The 18,606-nt window shown below is 34.6% G+C and overlaps 1 protein-coding gene across 3 annotated transcripts in view; it reads right to left on the bottom strand.

Moving 5' to 3' along the window:
• The window catches only part of LOC123533607 (GPI ethanolamine phosphate transferase 1-like), an 87,756-nt gene that overhangs the window by 11,773 nt on the left and 57,377 nt on the right, over positions 1-18,606 (bottom strand). For 2 of the 3 annotated variants that reach the window (XM_053519478.1, XM_053519479.1), the window contains exons 9-26: positions 18,348-18,448; positions 14,893-14,985; positions 14,156-14,233; positions 13,878-13,934; positions 13,309-13,388; positions 12,651-12,826; positions 11,865-11,937; positions 11,453-11,546; positions 10,773-10,865; positions 9,187-9,278; positions 8,675-8,725; positions 8,151-8,205; positions 7,525-7,633; positions 6,549-6,650; positions 5,142-5,302; positions 4,273-4,371; positions 3,642-3,697; positions 2,160-2,235 (exon numbers count right to left, since the gene is read on the bottom strand). In XM_053519478.1, the coding sequence (XP_053375453.1) occupies positions 2,160-2,235; positions 3,642-3,697; positions 4,273-4,371; positions 5,142-5,302; positions 6,549-6,650; positions 7,525-7,633; positions 8,151-8,205; positions 8,675-8,725; positions 9,187-9,278; positions 10,773-10,865; positions 11,453-11,546; positions 11,865-11,937; positions 12,651-12,826; positions 13,309-13,388; positions 13,878-13,934; positions 14,156-14,233; positions 14,893-14,985; positions 18,348-18,448 (1,646 nt within the window). The remainder of the gene's footprint in view (positions 1-2,159; positions 2,236-3,641; positions 3,698-4,272; positions 4,372-5,141; positions 5,303-6,548; positions 6,651-7,524; positions 7,634-8,150; positions 8,206-8,674; positions 8,726-9,186; positions 9,279-10,772; positions 10,866-11,452; positions 11,547-11,864; positions 11,938-12,650; positions 12,827-13,308; positions 13,389-13,877; positions 13,935-14,155; positions 14,234-14,892; positions 14,986-18,347; positions 18,449-18,606) is intronic. The other variant, XM_053519480.1, reaches the window with a different exon arrangement.

Here is an 18,606-nt window from a genome sequence, read left to right as displayed (position 1 = left end):
ACTACCATGCTTAAAGATATGCTCTGGACAAACTCAATTGACCTATACCCCACTGTGACTGACTTTGAGATCGGACAGGGTTTCGCACGACACTCCTACTCATTAGGTAAAATTATGCCAATATAACAGACTGTCATGCATGTCAATTATGGTCCGACAAAAAATGACTTTGGACTTAATGGAACAGTAGTACAACATCAATAAGACATTCTGCCAAATATCGATTGATATGCATGACCACAGTTTGTCGACAATAAATAGAGACACGATTGTTCATACATTCCATCAAAACTGGAATTATCCACGTGACAATAATACAAATTATACATATAGACAACGATCGAACGGCATAGTTTTCTAAATGAAATGAAACGTTTGAGCATAAAAGCATAGTTTCATTTTTTACGACATGAACCTCTTTAAGACTAATAACTTCAATATTGTTTAGACACAAGATTTCGTTGGCCTGAAACTTCAAAAAATTTAAAGTGAAATGCTTTAGACAAAATGTTATCTCGAGTCTTGTTTTAATATTTCTAAGTTAGAACAGGCCATTATTTAAAGATAATACTTGGTTTAATACGCTTGAAAGAAACTGATCAAAGCGTTTCTGAGAAACTTGATTACATTTAAAACAAAGACGCGGGCGTGGTTGCAAAACGCACATGCCGACGGACGCGGAAGCACATGCCGGTGAACGCGGATGCGGACACGCACATGTCAAAGACAGTGGTAACAGCGGCTGCACAATTTGCAAATCCTCAGGCAAAACATATTTCCTTTTCTTTTGTTAGAATAAGATAGCTGTAAAAAGATAGAAATAATAATAAATAGCATGACTGTTTTAAAAATGAGTCATGTAGAAAGATCAATGATAGTAACTACACTACCTGCAATACTGTCAACAAGGAACAAGATATATATAATACATGTAAACTGAGTTTGTAACCATATCTACTAATAAGAAAAGCAAACTAATCACCGGAAGTGACTTAAAGTGCAACATGCGTTCTAGACTATGTGTCAAATATATTAAAACTGCCTCCGGTAAATTTTAAAAGTTATATATATATCTTAAATATCTGATCAGTTTTGTTAGCTTTTTTTTCTAATTCAAAGCCAATCGTGACTACAAATCAGCTCTGATATAATTTTTATCTGTACGCTGCATAGAAAATTCAGTTTTGTGTTGAAATATAATTGGCGTGAGTGTAAGTTTTAAAGTAGTAGTTATGATTACATGTATGTCAATGCAGAAGACGCTAGTAACTGCTTCCGGTAACATCATACTATCTACCGATAGAAACAAAAGTAAAATATATAAAATGTTAGTCCTTTTTTACACAGAGGTGTCTCATTGTCAGACTTTTTTTCGTATTATCAACACCTGTTTCGTGATTAATTAGGTTTTTGAAAAACGGTAAAACTGACTTTTTAAATGTACTTTAAATCCAGATAAAAAAACTAAGACATAAAAATAAAGCATTACAGTTTAGAATATGGTTAAATGGTGACATAAAACGTGAACCTCCGTGTACATATGTACTAGAAGCAAAATGAAGTCTACAAGACGTATACAAACTCAACCTCCTAGCAGTGGCCTCCCCTTACAGTAAAGCGACCTCTGTCACCACAAACATCTGTTGTGGATTTTTATTAATCTTTTTTTTTTCTTCGTTTGATTATTAGATTTCAGGTAATGTTTTTTTTTCTTTCTCAAGAATTTAAGTGGCTTATGTTGCCGATATAACAAAAAAGATAATATCTAAAATTTGAATTGTTTTTTACAACGGTCATGCGATTTTCACGGTCATGTGGTATTTGTGACGACAGAGCTAGGGCAGGCAATCGCTGCACGAAGTTTGATACAAACTACACTGTAATTATACCTCTTAACTGTTCACTCCCTTTCAAAAATATATTTACCCTATTTCAAAAACTTTAATCATCACAGACAGCTCCTTACTATAATATTTGTAGCCTACTAACATAGAATTCCATTGCAGAATTAATTAGTTTCAAACTAATTTTATAGAACTACTCAAAACTGGGAGAAAAAAGTCAAAAGTTGTAGTACAAACAGCTTGAATTCAATACGTCTGTGGTGAAATCATTAATGCATTTAAAGTAAAAGAGTGAAGTTCTTTGTATAGAACTACCTTCAGTATAATCAATGACCCCATGAAAGGCGGGTTTTCAACGGTAACAAAACAAAATACGCTGTTTGGTTCAAAGCTGAAAGACAAATTTTTAAATAAATAATAAATGAAAAAGTTAACAACATACGAGAGCCATATATCTCAAAGCGGGGGATGCCAAAATTACGCTGTACTTTCATTCGTCAATAATTGTAGATATACAAATGTATATGGTAAATACAAAGTGAATACCTGTGTTCTTAGCAGAAATAAAACATTATTAATGACGAATCAACTCTCATTTTGTCCATGAAGAAAGAAGATCGATCATTTACCGATGCATCAGCCACACTGTAACAACTTAACCTGCTTAATTTTTTAAAATGGACTGGTCCATCATTCAATTTGGGCACTACCATTTATTATTCGAAGGGGTGTTAAATGAAAATTTACTTACTGAATAGCGAACAGTGCAGACCATGATTAGATTGCACGGATGTGCAGGCTGATCTTGGTCTGCACTGGTCGCAAAGGCAGAATCACTTGTTACCAGCAGGCTGATGGTTAAGCTGTATTTTATACTCATATACTATTATAGTAAATACTGATTGATTATTTTTGATATTTGATAGAAATTGTTTTCTTTTTTTTCAAATTGATATTATAACGTGTATCTAAAGGCATGCCCCTTTTAAGATTGCATAAGATCAGTTCACAAATCTGCAATACAAGAAGAAAACTAGTTTTCATGTAAACTAAGATATTTAAATAAAATAATGAGAAACATTTTTTCTTGTATATTACCAAACATAAACTGCAATAAGGGCAGTAGTAGTATAGAATATCAAAGTATTTCAAATCCTTATAGGCTGGGTGATTTTCACGTCAATTTGATTCTGTAATTTGATTGGCAGCAGATTTGTATTTGCGTCATTAAGTTATACAGTCTTTCTATTGTATAAGAGAATGATTTTTTTATTACTCGTGCTAGTTTTGAAATTGCGTGTCTCTGTCCTCGAGATAACTATCCAAAATAAAACACTTGTGAATATCACCCAATCTACAGGATCTGACAGATCTACATTTTTCGACAAAACAAGCATGTTTTAAATCTTGAAAATTTCTTCTTTACAGTGAATAAATCGGAAATAAGACAACTTAATAAATGAGCCGCACCATGAGAAAACCAACATAGTGCGTTTGCGACCAGCATGGATCCTGACCAGACTGCGCGGATGCGCAGGCTGGTCTGGATCCATGCTGTTCGCTTTCAAAGCCTATTGCAATTAGAGAAACCTTTAGCGAACAGCATGGATCCTGACCAGACTGTGCGGATGCGCGGGCTGGTCTGGATCCATTCTGGTCGTAAATGCACCATGTTGGTTTTCTCATTGTGCGGCTCATATTTACTTTGATAATGCAATTGCAGTTTTATCAAAAATTCTGGAGTAAGCTCTTCTTTTCCTTGAATATCTGATTGTTAAAGAAATAAAAATAGCTCACCTATTGACACTAGCAAGGTTTCCTGTTCCAAATAAACTTGCATTCAAAAGAAATATCTACAAACATGTTAAGGACACTGATGTCAACACTTAGTTACAAAATCCATCGACCAACGCCACATTGATGGCACAGATAAAAGAATATGCAAGTATAAATACTGTTTTATTTCATTTAAATTTAGACTTAACATCGTTTTTCAGTAGTAATTCAGTTCGGTTAACATGACCGAAGTTTCTGGAGCATGTAACAGTACTGACCTGTTCCCCGCGGATTTCTTCACATTAATAAGAGGAGGCGGAGGGGCAGAGGAGTACGACTGAACAGACAAATTGTCTTCTGTCAGTTCGCATGCAGAACATTCGTCACTCAAAGAACTCGTAAATCTGGTGCTCTCCTGAGCTATCGAGGTGGGAAAAGTTCACACTGATCAAATAGGATATTTAAATATGCCATTTTGTTACTTTCTTTTTAAAGCTATATTATAATTCCAGGATCGTGTTTTGAAAGACACCTGTTATACAACACTAAACTAAACCAAAACAGTCGAATAGTTTTGTGGCTTAATTAAGTCTAGCAAAACTAAATAGAACCAGATCAGTGACATTATACTGATATAGAAAAAAAAGGATACAAAATAAAATGATCGCCTGAGATCAGCTCGAACAAGATTCTGCCGACTTTTACCATTGGCTATTTGGTTTGAGATCGTCGCAAAGTCCAAACTTTCAAGCTGAAACAAACAGATATTTAGGAAATTTCATTTGTAGGAAAAAACATGCTGTCACATCAAAGTTGATTTACAAAAAAAATGGGTATAACTTTTCTTCACATGGCCAAGATTCACGTAAAGTTAGATGTATTTCACTTGGAAATCATACTAATTTGTTCAGAGATCATTGCATTGTTACAGTAACAGAAAAAATATTAAACTGATATTTCTTCAATACGTTTACTTTCAAAAATACAATTTACCAAAATTTCATATCTGCAAATATTAATAATTATATTGGTAAAGATGAAAAAAAAACATGCCTATAAGTATTAATTTATACTTAATACGGTGTAAATATGTATTGGCACTAAAAACATTACCGTGCCGTTACTGGAAGATATCAATTTATTACTGAAGCTTTATATACACAGATATACAGACAGTTTATAATTATATTCAGCCTAGTTACATATATTAGATGAGGATTCTCTACATTAAATCAGTATCTAATGATAAAATATTTCAGTGAAATATGGGCATATTTGAGCCGCGCCATGAGAAAACCAACATAGTGGCTTTGCGACCTGCATGGATCCAGACCAGCCTGCGCAACCTCGCAGTCTGGTCAGGATCCATGCTGTTCGCTAACAGTTTCTATAATTGTAATAGGCTTTGAAAGCGAACAGCATGGATCCTGACCAGACGGCTGGTCTGGATCCATGCTGGTCGCAAAGCCACTATGTTGGTTTTCCCATGGCGCGGCATTTTAATTTAAAGAAAATACTTACAAATCTTGTGGAATGTTCTGGGCTTCCTTTGCCATTTACAGCATTTCCGTTCTCTACAATTTGGGTGGGTAACTCTTTATAGTCATTGACTAGGTTAGCTTCCATCAGCATCCAAATGTACAAATGCCAACACATAACGACCATAAATAAACATTCATATGTGCGATTGGTTAAGGATAATATTAACTCAACATAAAATTGCCAAATCAACTTTTGCTTTCATTGTAAAAAACCCTTGTGCTGGAACACATGCTTGTTTGTTTGTTTTGGGTTTATCCCCGTTTTTCAACAGTATTTTAGATAATTAATGACAGGCAGTTAACCTAACCAATGATTCAATACTAAGCTGTTCTATACAACTAACTGCTAACTTCTCCACATCAATCACAGGTGTAGGGCGAAAGATTTCAGACATAATATCTTTTATCGAGAACATAGGCTCATCAGGGGATCAAAAACTCACAACTCGTACATTTGCGCTCTCCCTATTGAGCTAAGCGGACGGTGAACTGTGTTGAAATGGGAAGGTCCAATACCCTCAAGTCGGCAAAACTTCTGCCCCCCCCCCCCCCCCCCCCCCCCCCGAGTCTTTTGCTTTTAGGCGAGTTGAAATATCCATGCATTTATTAGCTTGATGAAATATGTTTGCCGTTTGCGCTACCGTATTTCTGAATTAACATTGAAAGTTGAGGCAATGAAATAGAACCAAACAAAGATGAATGAGGAACAAGTGATTATAAACCACCGTATGAAAGTCTAAATATCACAGTTAATAAGACAAAAATAATTGTTTTCTAAAATGGCACCAAAACAAATGTCAGATCAGGAACGCCGGAAACACTTGTAACAAATACATTTGGCCAACTTTCTAGTAAAATGTCCTATAAATAGAATTTTTAAGATGTCGTCTACGCCCACACGTCACATTTTTAAAACTTCTAACTGATCAAGATAAGTTTTGCCAAACGATTTACCAACATGACATCAAAGAAAACATATGAGCCGTGCCATGAGAAAACCAACATAGTGGCTTTGCGACCAGCATGGATCCAGACCAGCCTGCGCATCCGCGCAGTCTGGTCAGGATCCATGCTGTTCGCTTTCAGAGCCTATAGCAATTAGGGAAACTGTTAGTGAACAGCATGGATCCTGACCAGACTGCGCGGGTGCGCAGGCTGGTCTGGATCCATGCTGGTCGCCAACCCACAATGTTGGTTTTCTCATGACACGGCTCATATATCACTAGATTTTAATCTTCTTTCACATTTAAACGATGTGGGAGGAAGCACGATGAATCATTCGGCTTTAATAACTAAAATGTTCATTTGTACACGACACAAACTCAAAGGAAAAGCGAAATAATGTAATATGTGTATACGTTTTACCGAGAAATTTCAAAAGGATATGAAATACTAAAAAGTATAAAAGGCGACATCCAAGCTAACGCAATGGAGAATAATCTACACCTGATGTCTGTTGTAACGAGAAACGGCTCTATTATTCCTAGACCTGAAAGAAATAAAGACATACTATAATGACTTTTCTGAAAGCATGTTAACACATTGCATAATATAATCTCAGACTTCCCTAAAAGCATGTCGCCAAAGTGCGCTTAAATTTACTATGTGAATATCTAAAATATAGAAAGTGTTATATGTCATTTCCTTGCTGTTGTGGCTAAAAATAAAATATCTAGGAGTAATAACTGGGGAATTTATGTAATAACAAAACAAAAAAAGAAAAGAAAATCTTTCAACAGGAATGAATGTTGCATACCTTAATACACAGAGTATATCATGATTCACAGAAAGCAAGCCATTTTAGAGTGCAAAGAGATACCAGAATTTCGCTGATGATTGTATGGACAAAGTGCAACAAAGACTTACACGAGTAAATTGTTTTATTGCATGGGCGAGTAAAATGCCATTTTTTGTCGGTTTTCTTTTCAAACTCCTGTAAATTACTATTTTCACTTTAGCAATTTATTTCCATGAAAGTTCCTTCAGACTCTTTAGTTCTGATTGCTTTTAAAAGGGACAAAGAGACACGTTAGGTGGAAGAAAGGTCTCGATATGGCACCTTGGCAGAACCACTGGCCCTCCGCCTGTCCGATGGACAGCGTCATCACATGAAGAATTCTGAATTCTATTTGCAAGTGATTCTAGTCATTCGATCGTTGCAACCGATTATTTTACGAAAACTGGTATGTTTTTACTTTACTGCTTTTACTATGCTCATATAATGTGTAATAGTAATTAAAATTTATACATAGAACTTTCCTATTTCTTTCGACGTGATTTCATACAAAAATACAAAACGTGATAATATTGTCGTTATGACAGAACCATGCAGGTAAACAAAATAAGAAAGAATAAGCACAAACCTAAAAATATCCAACTTAGAGTTTGGCTAATTAATGGAGTTCTTCTATTTGTTGCGGCCATTTCTGCAGTATGTCGCATGATAAATATAGAAACCGCTAGAATGAATATCTGCAAATAAAATCATTTACAAATAAAAAAAGAGACTGTAGACAGCTTAAGATTTGAGAATACATAACTGTTGTTTTTTTTAAAAAATGTATCGAAATCTGTACCAGTATGTATTTAACGCAATGCTTTTGGTGTCCGTTGGAAAAATGTGTTATAAACATAAACTGAATCAATGCAAGAAAATAGCAAAAATGAAAAAACGAAAGTGCATGTATGGCTACAGAAACATTACGCATGCGTCTTTAAAATTGTTTATAATGCTGATCAGCACTCAGTATCAGAATATAATTGAAGATGTCCTAACAGTATTTACTAAATTCATGATAAATAACAATTCTTTGCTTTATATATTGTAATTGTCAAAAGTATTCCGTTGCGACGGAGAATACGAATAAAAACGTTGTAAATTGTTACGAATTATCTGGATACGTTCAGAGGATTATAAGTACTCGTAATTATATTTCTGACAGAACTTGCGTATTTAAAAATATGACATCATTTACGTCATAATACAAACCTGGAAACCAAATATCAAAAACAATTTTCTTTTCGCTAACTGTCTCGTCGCAAATCTGAAATGAAATAAAAAGTTAAATGAGTGACTAATTCTCTTACTTCTATCAGAGAATAAATGGGGCAAAATCCCAAAATTTCCTTAAGAAATACAGTGGACACGGCCTTTAAACTTAGCGCAGACAACTAACACAGTGAGAAATATTGATGACACTCACTGAAACCAGCCCTGAAACCAGCCCAAAGCATCTTGAGAAACACCAAGCTCGGATAACAAGAAATAGCTCTCGTACCAACTAAAGGCACCCAGAGATACACCGAGGCATGAAATCCAAGACAAAAAAAAAAACATGGTATTTTTTTGAATAAATAACACAGTATATTTTATAACAGTAGGACTACACAAACGTAACAAAACTTTTCAAAATGAACTTGATAAATGTAGGGATTATTAGAACACCGTACTTGAATAATTAAACGTCTATTTAATCAGACGATGAAGTTTCATTATTTTAGTGCAATACTTACGTTTTCACAATAAAACAAGCGACTGCTATGGCCACCAATCCTCCTACCACACTGCAATGTAAAAGTAATAATACCGAATGATGTCGCAAAATATTTGACCACTCTGTCTATCTAAAAGTTTAGTGTAAGTGTTCATTTTTAGTATACTAGTATATACATATAGAAAAGTTATCAGAACATTCAATTTTCTAGAATTATCTGCACTTAATCAAGTTGTATTGCAAGATCCTTTGAGAAAAATATATACATACTAGCACAACGTTTCTAGAAATACTTACATTAAACTGCAGGTAACTGTCCCTTTTAGAATATTTTCGTAACAGCACATTTTCAGCACAAATTACACGAAAAATTAAAGCTTAGTAGAACTGCCATATTTAGTATGTACTCAGAGCATTTTTATAGAATACTAAATTAAATTTCAGTTCAAGTCTCCTTATGGGTATATAATTTTAGAATTACTTTGTATAATTTTAGAATTACTTACGCTAAATAATTTTAGAATTACTTACACTAAATTAAAGTTCAGTTCCCGTGTCCCTGTGGGTATAGCTGGGAAGAAGGCAACTGTCAGGCACGATACAGACCAATGTATCAGAATACGCTGGAAAAAAAATAATGAACAGGAAACTGAAAACGGTGTGATGTTGAAGACTTTAAGCCCGTATGTTTGGTTCAATAAGGAGAGCGCACAGTTATGGATCTATTACGGATCTTGAGATCGTGATTTCGATCCCAGGGCGAGGCATGTGTTCTCTCTGACGATTTGATGGAAGACATAAGAGTCTGAAATCATTCGTACTCCGTCCCTGACTCATAACAACACTTAGCTGACCGTCACTTCAGAGAACAGGTTAGTACTGGTATATAGTTATGTTAACTGTCCGCCGTAACGTAATTAAAGTGCATGAATAAAAAAAATCTTGAAAACTTGATCATGTTTCCGAAACTCTTCTTGTGTGAAACATTACCTCCCTTGTACCATACATCTCTTGATAAAGACAATATACTGTATGTATGGTTCATATTAATGTGTGCCAGCATTTTGTCTTATGTAAACTCTATCACGTAACATTCACCAATTAACATTATCTGTTGATGTTACATAGAGTATTTAATTGTCAGTTATCAATTCACTTTATCTTCTCATTGCAGTTTCTTTCCCGAAGGGAGAACAATCTTATATAGTATATAATTGTTACGTTTGATACGGCAAGTTTTAAAGAAACTCGCACACATTTTCAGGAATAAGTCCTCTGATACAATTGGTCTTTTGTATAACCTGTTGGTTTTTATTTTACTTCTATTGGGTTTTTATTGGCATATTATTTAACACAATTTAATGATATTTGTCGATTGGTTTCAAATACTAGTAACACTTTGCAAAAACATAGACGTGTCTATAGATATATTAGTGACGGTCTAACGACAGGTAACTGTCAGCTTTCTAATACCTCACATGCATTTCAGTATATGAACATACATATTATTTTTATTCTTTAACGACACCCATGCGACATTATGACATCACACACCTCAAAATGTCATGCATGCCACGTTACGACGGTATACCCTTTATGATAGTAGATCGGTCTAAAATTTTAGAGACGCTTACAAAATTTCTCAAATGCAAATTCAATATGGCACATTCCTTATAATAGCACAACCGTCTAAAAGTCCCTATTAGATTTACCGTACACCTAAAATAGCACATATACTTTTCTTTGTATGTAGGTATAAGGGTAGTTCCTTCAGAAAACTGTTAACATTTTTTTTCAGTTTTGGTAGAGAGCAAAATCTGATTCTTTAGCGTGCCAACATACGGGACTCTCATCCAATGTAAGGAACGGGGGCTCAAGGTTTGTGTTACCACTGGACCCCTCTTATATTTTCATGTTCATATGATATAAATTTATTTTAATATCTCGGGTTGAGTGAATAAGCTATGTTTTTTTCTCTCGGCTACCCAGTCTAAGGTTCGTTTGCTCATGAACAGTTGATTAAAACAATGGGAAATATCAAACATTTATATATCTATCTGTATCCAAAGTTTGATCAAGTTAGTTTAAATCTTATATATATATACTATACTACTTACTCTTTCGATTTCATCTTTTTTGAATATCCATGGCCATGCCGCAAAACATACAAGTCCAAATGACATTATTTCGCGGTAATAGAAACCCATAACCTGAAATAGACATGAAAATCTATAAACTAAAATAGGTCAAGGTCAGCTTGATATTACAACAGAAATGGGTCATATTCCCAAATGGGACAGATATCTTTTCTTCCAAATTTCAAAACAAATGTCAAGTGCATGCCCAAGTAAATTTAAGCGTTTTTGTTTTCATTTTCATTGACAGACAAAGTTTGCAGATGTTTTAAAAGTTCTTTATAGTCATGCAAAATAGACTAAGCTCTTCAACAATCTTCACTTTCTTGCATTTTATTACAATTGCAGTTTCTGTGATAGACCAATCAAGTCATGACTGGCGGTAAAGTTCTTTTTTAGAAAATTCGTTTTGTTTAACCATAAACTGACATTTTGTTCTTGTAACAAATACATGACTTGTTATGAACACCAGTGGTAAAATTTGGTAATTTTCGCGTAACTGTTACTTCGCGATTCGACAAGACAACGGACATATTCGCATTAAAAGAATTCGCGATTCCTGGTTGTTTATAGTTCAAGAAATAATTTGCTGGTCACTGGGTGGTATTTACTTTCAGCCAAACCATTCAATATCAATTAAAAAAATTCAAATGTAAACTCACTATAACTTCTAATCCAGCAAAAGTTAACATCAGGTAAGGAAGTAGAGGAACAATAGTTGTCCCAATGCCCACCATTTGCTTGAAAACATCGAACCTGAAGCAAGAATACAGAACGTTTAGAAAGAGTTTAAATTATAAATAAATCTTGTATACAAGAATCCTTCATCAGCATGACAATTTCTTAGATGAGATAAATATATCTGATTAATAAACATCTAAACGCATTACTGTTGAACTGTTTATAAATAAGCTGAGTTTTTGATTGCAGATGCAACGTGAAGTATCTAAATTCCCTTTAAAAACGAATAAAATCTAGGTCTTTAAATGGATTTTTCCTTTACTTTTCATTCATTTACAGTTAAATAGACATGGTCAAAAGAGATACCAAGCCTTGTGTGTAAAAAAAACTTACCTTAAAAGTACTGCCATCCATATTGGACAAGGTAACAAAATAAAGAAATAATGAGTCCAAGTCGTTGACTGTACTGAAATGATACGATAATTTTTTGTCTAAATAATGCAACTTCTGTGTAGGGGAAAGCGAAATTTCTTAGAGAAAGCTAATGCAGGAGTTTACGTTTGAGCCGTGCCATGAGAAAACCAACATAGTGGCTTTGCGACCAGCATGGATCCAGACCAGCCTACGCAGTCTGGCCAGGATCCATGCTGTTCGCTTTCAAAGCCTATTGCAATTAGAGAAACCGTTAGCGAACAGCATGGATCCTGACCCAACTGCGCGGATGTGCAGGCTGGTCTGGATCCATGCTGGTCGCAAACCCACTATGTTGGTTTTCTCATGGCGCGGCTCATTTTATCAGTTACTTTCTATATCCAATTATTTAAAATTGTACACATTTCAAATGACAGACTGGAAAGAAAAAAACAACACTGTACACTTATTGAATGTCTTGCCAGTCAGAAAGTGTATATACTATTTGCCTGATTTAATGGCTCGTCGACAGCAAAGAGAAAAAAGTGACTCTAGACTGAGCAGCCTTTTAAGGAAGTGTTTCATCGAATAACACGTGAAATAAACAAAATGTTACCCTGTTGTTTGGAAAACGAGCCAGAGAAAATTATTGAGTCACAATGTACTAGTATCTCTGGCGATTTATAGAAAATGTCATGTAATATTTTTTTTGAAACAGACAATATCAAAACTTCTATTGAACAACAATATCAAAACACGCATTCTTACCATACAGAACCATGAAAATTATGACGCTAAGTATGCCAAAGAAACCCATAATCAGACCCTTGATTCTACGGGAGAGTTGTGGCCCTTGACTAGACGACGATAATCCGCAATGATCTTCGTACAGTAGAGATACAAGATAGATCATCCAACCAATGTAGCTACTAACAATGCTAAACCTGAAAGACGAAAATACAGTCGTCCTGTTAATTACTTTAACTTTATTAGAAAAAAAACAGACCCCTATTTTTTTCAAAAGTATAAACAAGTAAAAGCATTCAGTAAAGCTACCGTTATGGCACGGGCAGCACTTACGAGTATGGTGACGCGTTATTCACTGCCCAAGAAACTTTTCCTAACTGTTGCCAAAACATTCTAAAAATATATACTTTTTCCCTACAGCTTAATTATAAAGTTGCAAATAAATTATTCACGTTTTTTTCCTAAAGTTTGTCTTGATTTCTAGCACATCTTTATTTATGGTACAATTTCCTCCATTCAAATATATTCAGAAAAACGAAAAGGTGTTTTTTTTGTAACAACAACTTTTAAAGCCCTATGTTGTATTGACCTTTGATAGTTTAAAAGTCACAGCAGTTCAAATTTCAGCAATGTCATGATATTACAAAACCTGTATACCTAACAGGTAGGTTATTCTTACCAAAGATTTTGTCTATCGTATGTTGTGTAATATCGAATTCCTTTCAACGCCAAATCGATCCCTCGTCTAACTTCATCGATCTAAAACAAAACAAAATTATGAAACTGCTTATTCTTTTTCATCTTAAAGAAAAATTAGTCAGGTGAACCACGGATCAAACACACTAATCGGAAACCAGTTTCCTTTGAATATATAAAAAATCATTCACAAAACTAGTTTCATTTCAAATGTGGATCAACGAACAAATTCAGCTTCTTTTAATATCAAAACTTTTACTCATTTGCAAAAAAAAATGTAACAGAAATATAGGGAAAATTTCAAATAATAAGCAAAACATATAAAAAAATATGAGCCGTGCCATGAGAAAACCAACATAGTGGGTTTGCGGCCAGCATGGACTGGATCTGGTCTGGATCCATGCTGGTCGCAAACCCACAATGTTGGTTTTGTCATGGCGCGGCTTATATGTCGAGTTATTTCAATAGTTCTTTAAAGAAAACTGAAAAATAAAGAATAGAACAAGAGCTTAAAATCTCTATCTATATGGGTAAGTACATCATTCTACTTACTGCCTCTGAATATCGTCCGCTGTTGATTTTAGTTTGTAGGTCATTTTGAAGGTTGGTCTGAAAGAACAAAATACACATAATTAGCACTACAAAAATCACAAATTCATTCGTTGCAAACAGCTGTCTTGCACACCGTCTATTTAATTCATGGTGATAATAAAATCTTTTCTCTTTTCACTGCCATGGAATGGACAGACAAGTGAAACAGATCGGTAAAGTAGATATTTTACGTACGATTCATATTCGGTAGTTACTCTTATTTAGCACAATATACTTACGACGGCGTCGGAATCAAGAGGGCGGAATGGGCTAAATGTTAGTCTCATCGATGTGCTCTGTCTGTCATCTCTCAATGTCTGAAAACAAATCAAATTTTAAAAATATAAAAGATGAAAAACTTGATTTTTTTTGCTTATTTTCAAATGACGTCACTAAAAGTGCGGCGATCCGAGTGCCAGTTAATGCAGAGTTAATAATTCGTTTGTCAAGGAAATGTGTTTTTATGATATTTAAATGAAATCTAGCTAAATCATCATGTCCAGCTTGTGTGAACATTTCTCGTTATGCGATCATTTTTTTTAATTTGTTTTTTTTCTCTTTCTATGCACTACACCTCTGTCAACCGGAAATAACCGTAGATTATTGGACAAAACATAAAACTGGATACATATAATAGAATCTAGTTTATATATGATTAGTAGGCATACTGAGTTACATTCATGATATTTCACTAGCATGCCTAGTTTTTTTGTATTTTTTTTGGGGGGGTGGGGGGGGAGGGTAACTAGCTACACGTTGGTTTGGATACAAAGTTTCATAAAAATTGTTATGAAATTTAATATTCCATTCCACTCGCTATAATCCATTTTCCTTGCACTTAGTGCTTCCCTATTCATTGATACTTTTGTGATCACAACTGTCACATGTTTTCGCGACATCATAGAATGTCTATCGACCGCTTTCATACCATATTTTGATAACACGCACAATTTCCTTTGAAATTTTGATTTTTTACCTCACACTGGGCAAGCAATTGCCTCAGATTTGCAAACAGCATCTCCGACATTTCATGATCTGTAATGTTAAACATCTGATCTGGAACTGGCAACTGAAATAAAAATGTATAAGGGCACTTCAGAAAAATATTCGAACGTGTAGAACTACCTTAAACAAGAACTAAAGTACAATCAAAACGACACTGTCACCCGAGCTAACAGACCCGTTCTCCGTCTAAAATAGAACCGTTTGCTCGTGCTGATAGTTTCCGTGATTTCTAATTGCCTTCACATTCTGGAGATAATTTAGAGAAAATTGATCCACTTGTCAATAAAGGAAAACAATCAAGATAAGTTTTCTGTCTCGTTTGACAGTTATTTTCGCTTCCATGAAGTCATGGCAACTGTTTCCACTTTCATGTATTTGTCTCTTTAGTAAAAAAATAACGGTTTTTTTACGATGTGTTCTCAGGCCATGTTAAGAAGGGTAATAGAGCTATTTTAGATGTCACTTAATACAGTGAATGCTATTTCTGAGAGAAAAGATCGTGCGTAGTTATATCCTAATCCCCCCCCCCCCCCCCCCCCCTCCCCCCCACCCCACGCGCATTTTCATGGCAATATACTATGAAGCTTTAAACTTATGTATAATACTGAGCTTCCGTGATAATTCAATAATTTTACACAGTATCAGTTTACTACTTTAAGTCTTTTTATTCAGTTCAATTATGCGGCCGTCACTGGTCATTTTTTTTCAAGTGAACCAATTCGTCATTTTTGGTCTGGATCCATGCTGGTCGCAAAGCCACTATGTTGGTTTTCTCATGGCGCGGCTCATATGCCTTTTTTGTAAAAACCGGAGAAGGTCAAAATATCATAATCAGATTATGTAAATTGCCGATTGTTTAGGGTTCGTTTCAACAGTCATTTTACGTCTTTTTCTGTTTCCCCTTTTATCAAATGACGGCGCATGCGGGACACTCAAGATGGGAACGACAGGTTATCTTATATGACACTCAGTAGAACTCGTCATTTTTTTCAGCAACCGCGTAAGTTCGCAATCTAGCTCGGAAAATATCAGTTTAAACAAAAGGTATGTGTATATTATAAATGTATCATAAATTGATTAAAGAATTAGCTGACGACTTCCAATGCTTTAAAAACTGATTATGAATAATAAATATTCTTTTAAGGCAAACAATCAAGGTTCTGTGATACAAATATCGATTTCTGGCATATCTATTACTCGTGCTTATACTTCTATAAGTGTCAATTAGTTCAACTTGCATTTTAAACAAGATTAAGTAAACTAAAAGGACATTATTTAGAATCCGAGATAAAAGATAAAATGTATTTTTTACAGAGTGTTATTAAAGAGGACGCTATTAAATGTATTTTTTTAAAGATAGTGTTATTAAGGAGGACGCTATGACTCAATCAAACCTGTATGTATATTAATACCTTGCCAAAAAAGTGATCCATTTTGCGGTGATTTTTATTCACAGCTTACGCTACGCAAAAATAGGTCTCCGTTCACTATATAATGCATGTGTTTTGCGTGTATTATTGGAAATGGGGTGAAGTGTGTGTGAGGGGTTGGGAGGTGGGTAATGGAAGGTCATGACATTTTTTTCGGCTATATTTCAACTTTTTAGCAGTTAAAAGCTACCGAAGCTGCGTTTTCATGGATCCTGTGGTCGTCTTTTGCCTGGTTGACGTCAGACGATATGTTTTGGGTAAAAGACTGCCTTGTCAAAAGACTGAACTCTGAACGTCTTAGTTACCATATAAAGTCCATTTTTTTTCAAGAGGGTTCGATCAAAAATAGGAATAACATAATTAAATCAAGATAATACAATTCGAGGGCTTAGAGCGAAACTGGTCTATCTGTATATAGAAATAGAAGCAGATAGACCAGTTTCGCTCTAAGCCCTCGACTGTCATGTAATTATGTAAAAACTGAGAACAGTATCATGTTATACATGAAACGGCTGGAGAACACTTGCATATCCTACAAACCTGATGTCAAATCATTTTTTTTTTTGCAGTATCAGCATAATTTACCGACATAATTATTGGTAACCGATATTTATCCTGTGTACCCAGAGTGCGATAAGAATAGTAAAAATTAACCAGTCAAAGATGTCAGAAAATGGCAATGTGGCCTGGGCAAACAACTTCAGAAAGTCAGTTAAAGGAAATCAGCAAGATATTCAAAGAAATTCTTAAGTGTTTTCTATTTATACAGTTCAGATATCTTTTGCAAAATATATTTACACAAGTTAATTTGCGTAATCATTAAGTGTTCAGGCAGAAAAACAACTTCCGTGAAGAAAAAGAACTGGAGTTTTTTTTATTAAAAAAGGAAGTTTAGAAAAAAAATGTGCTAACGATATGGTAATTTCAATGCATCTAAGTCTCCTTTTTTTAAATAAAAAATGCGAGATTTTTTTTATTAAAATTCCCTAATTTGTCATTATAATTATGTTGCGTTTTTATTTTATTTGGAATATTTGACTTTTTTGTATGGTACTTTTTTCCTTTTTTGGAAAAAGCGTTTGTATGCTGCTTAATATCGATTCTATATTATATGATAATAACTGACCCTTTTTCTTACCTAGCAAAATATAGAAATAAAGGCAATTGATGAGGACCTACATTGTATTGTTACCTAAATCAAGGACTGTGTTCTTTACCTGCATATCACTTCTTTGATAGACGGATATAATTATTAACTTGGTCTCACTTTTATATGAATCTACACTATCTAATCAGATTGAGGAATTTGTTCCATTTTCCCGTGCACAGTGCTTTGGGGGAAGACTGTTCTACAGAAAAGCTGTCACAACAGAAACACTGCCACAAATGAAACTTATAACGGAATAACCTTTGTACCACCACAATACTCTTGAGACAACGCTTGCATTGGAATCACAGTAACTGTAAATCAGCTTAACTGAATTATTAATTACAATTTAAAATCTCATCAATGCTGAGAGCGGTGATGTTGTAAAAAGTGTGTCGGTTAATTTACCCGGGGGTAATCTTTGAAATAGGTTTGATCCCCGATGGTGTTCCGATGGAAACTACCTCAATACAGAAATTAATGAGGTATTTCACAGGAAGCGACTCGGTAGCGATTCAACATGCTAAAAGCTGGTGAAATAATGGAGATACTCTACTTTTATTACTATCGATTCAAAATATAAATGTTTAATAAACAATGTACTATGTATTTGAGAGTGCCATTTTTATTTACATCAATTTTTCCATAATGCGTGCAAACCTAAGCCTGTAATTCTGAGAGTGTGAGCGTGAAATAGCATTGGAGGATTGAGCTTGCTTGAGAACAGCCATAATGACATCATAAATCACACAGTATTTCCATAAAAGAATCTAAAAGTACCAGATAATTCAAAGAGCGATGTTGTCACTTTACGGTATTATGTACGTCTAGGACAGAAGATATACTAACCACGGAGTTCATGGGAAATGGGATTCCGACTAGAGCTGCGAGGAATGCCGCCATGCTGGCCTGATTTATATCTGTTCTTTTGAAACCTGTGAGGCTCCATGCTGCAAGGCAAAAAAGTAATTAATATCTTGATTTTTTTCAGGTTTGAATGCAGACACTGGCTTAACTTGACAAATCTTTTTTAATTCGATTGTAAGGGATTCTGTATCACGATATATGTAAATGTATAACATTTATTGTAGACACATCTTGAAGTAGT

This window comes from Mercenaria mercenaria, chromosome 12 (genome assembly GCF_021730395.1).
Source record: "Mercenaria mercenaria strain notata chromosome 12, MADL_Memer_1, whole genome shotgun sequence".
Classification (NCBI taxonomy): Eukaryota; Metazoa; Mollusca; class Bivalvia; order Venerida; family Veneridae; genus Mercenaria; species Mercenaria mercenaria.
The sequence above is the reverse complement of the archived record's forward strand: the minus strand, read 5'-3'. Positions and strand labels throughout refer to the sequence as shown.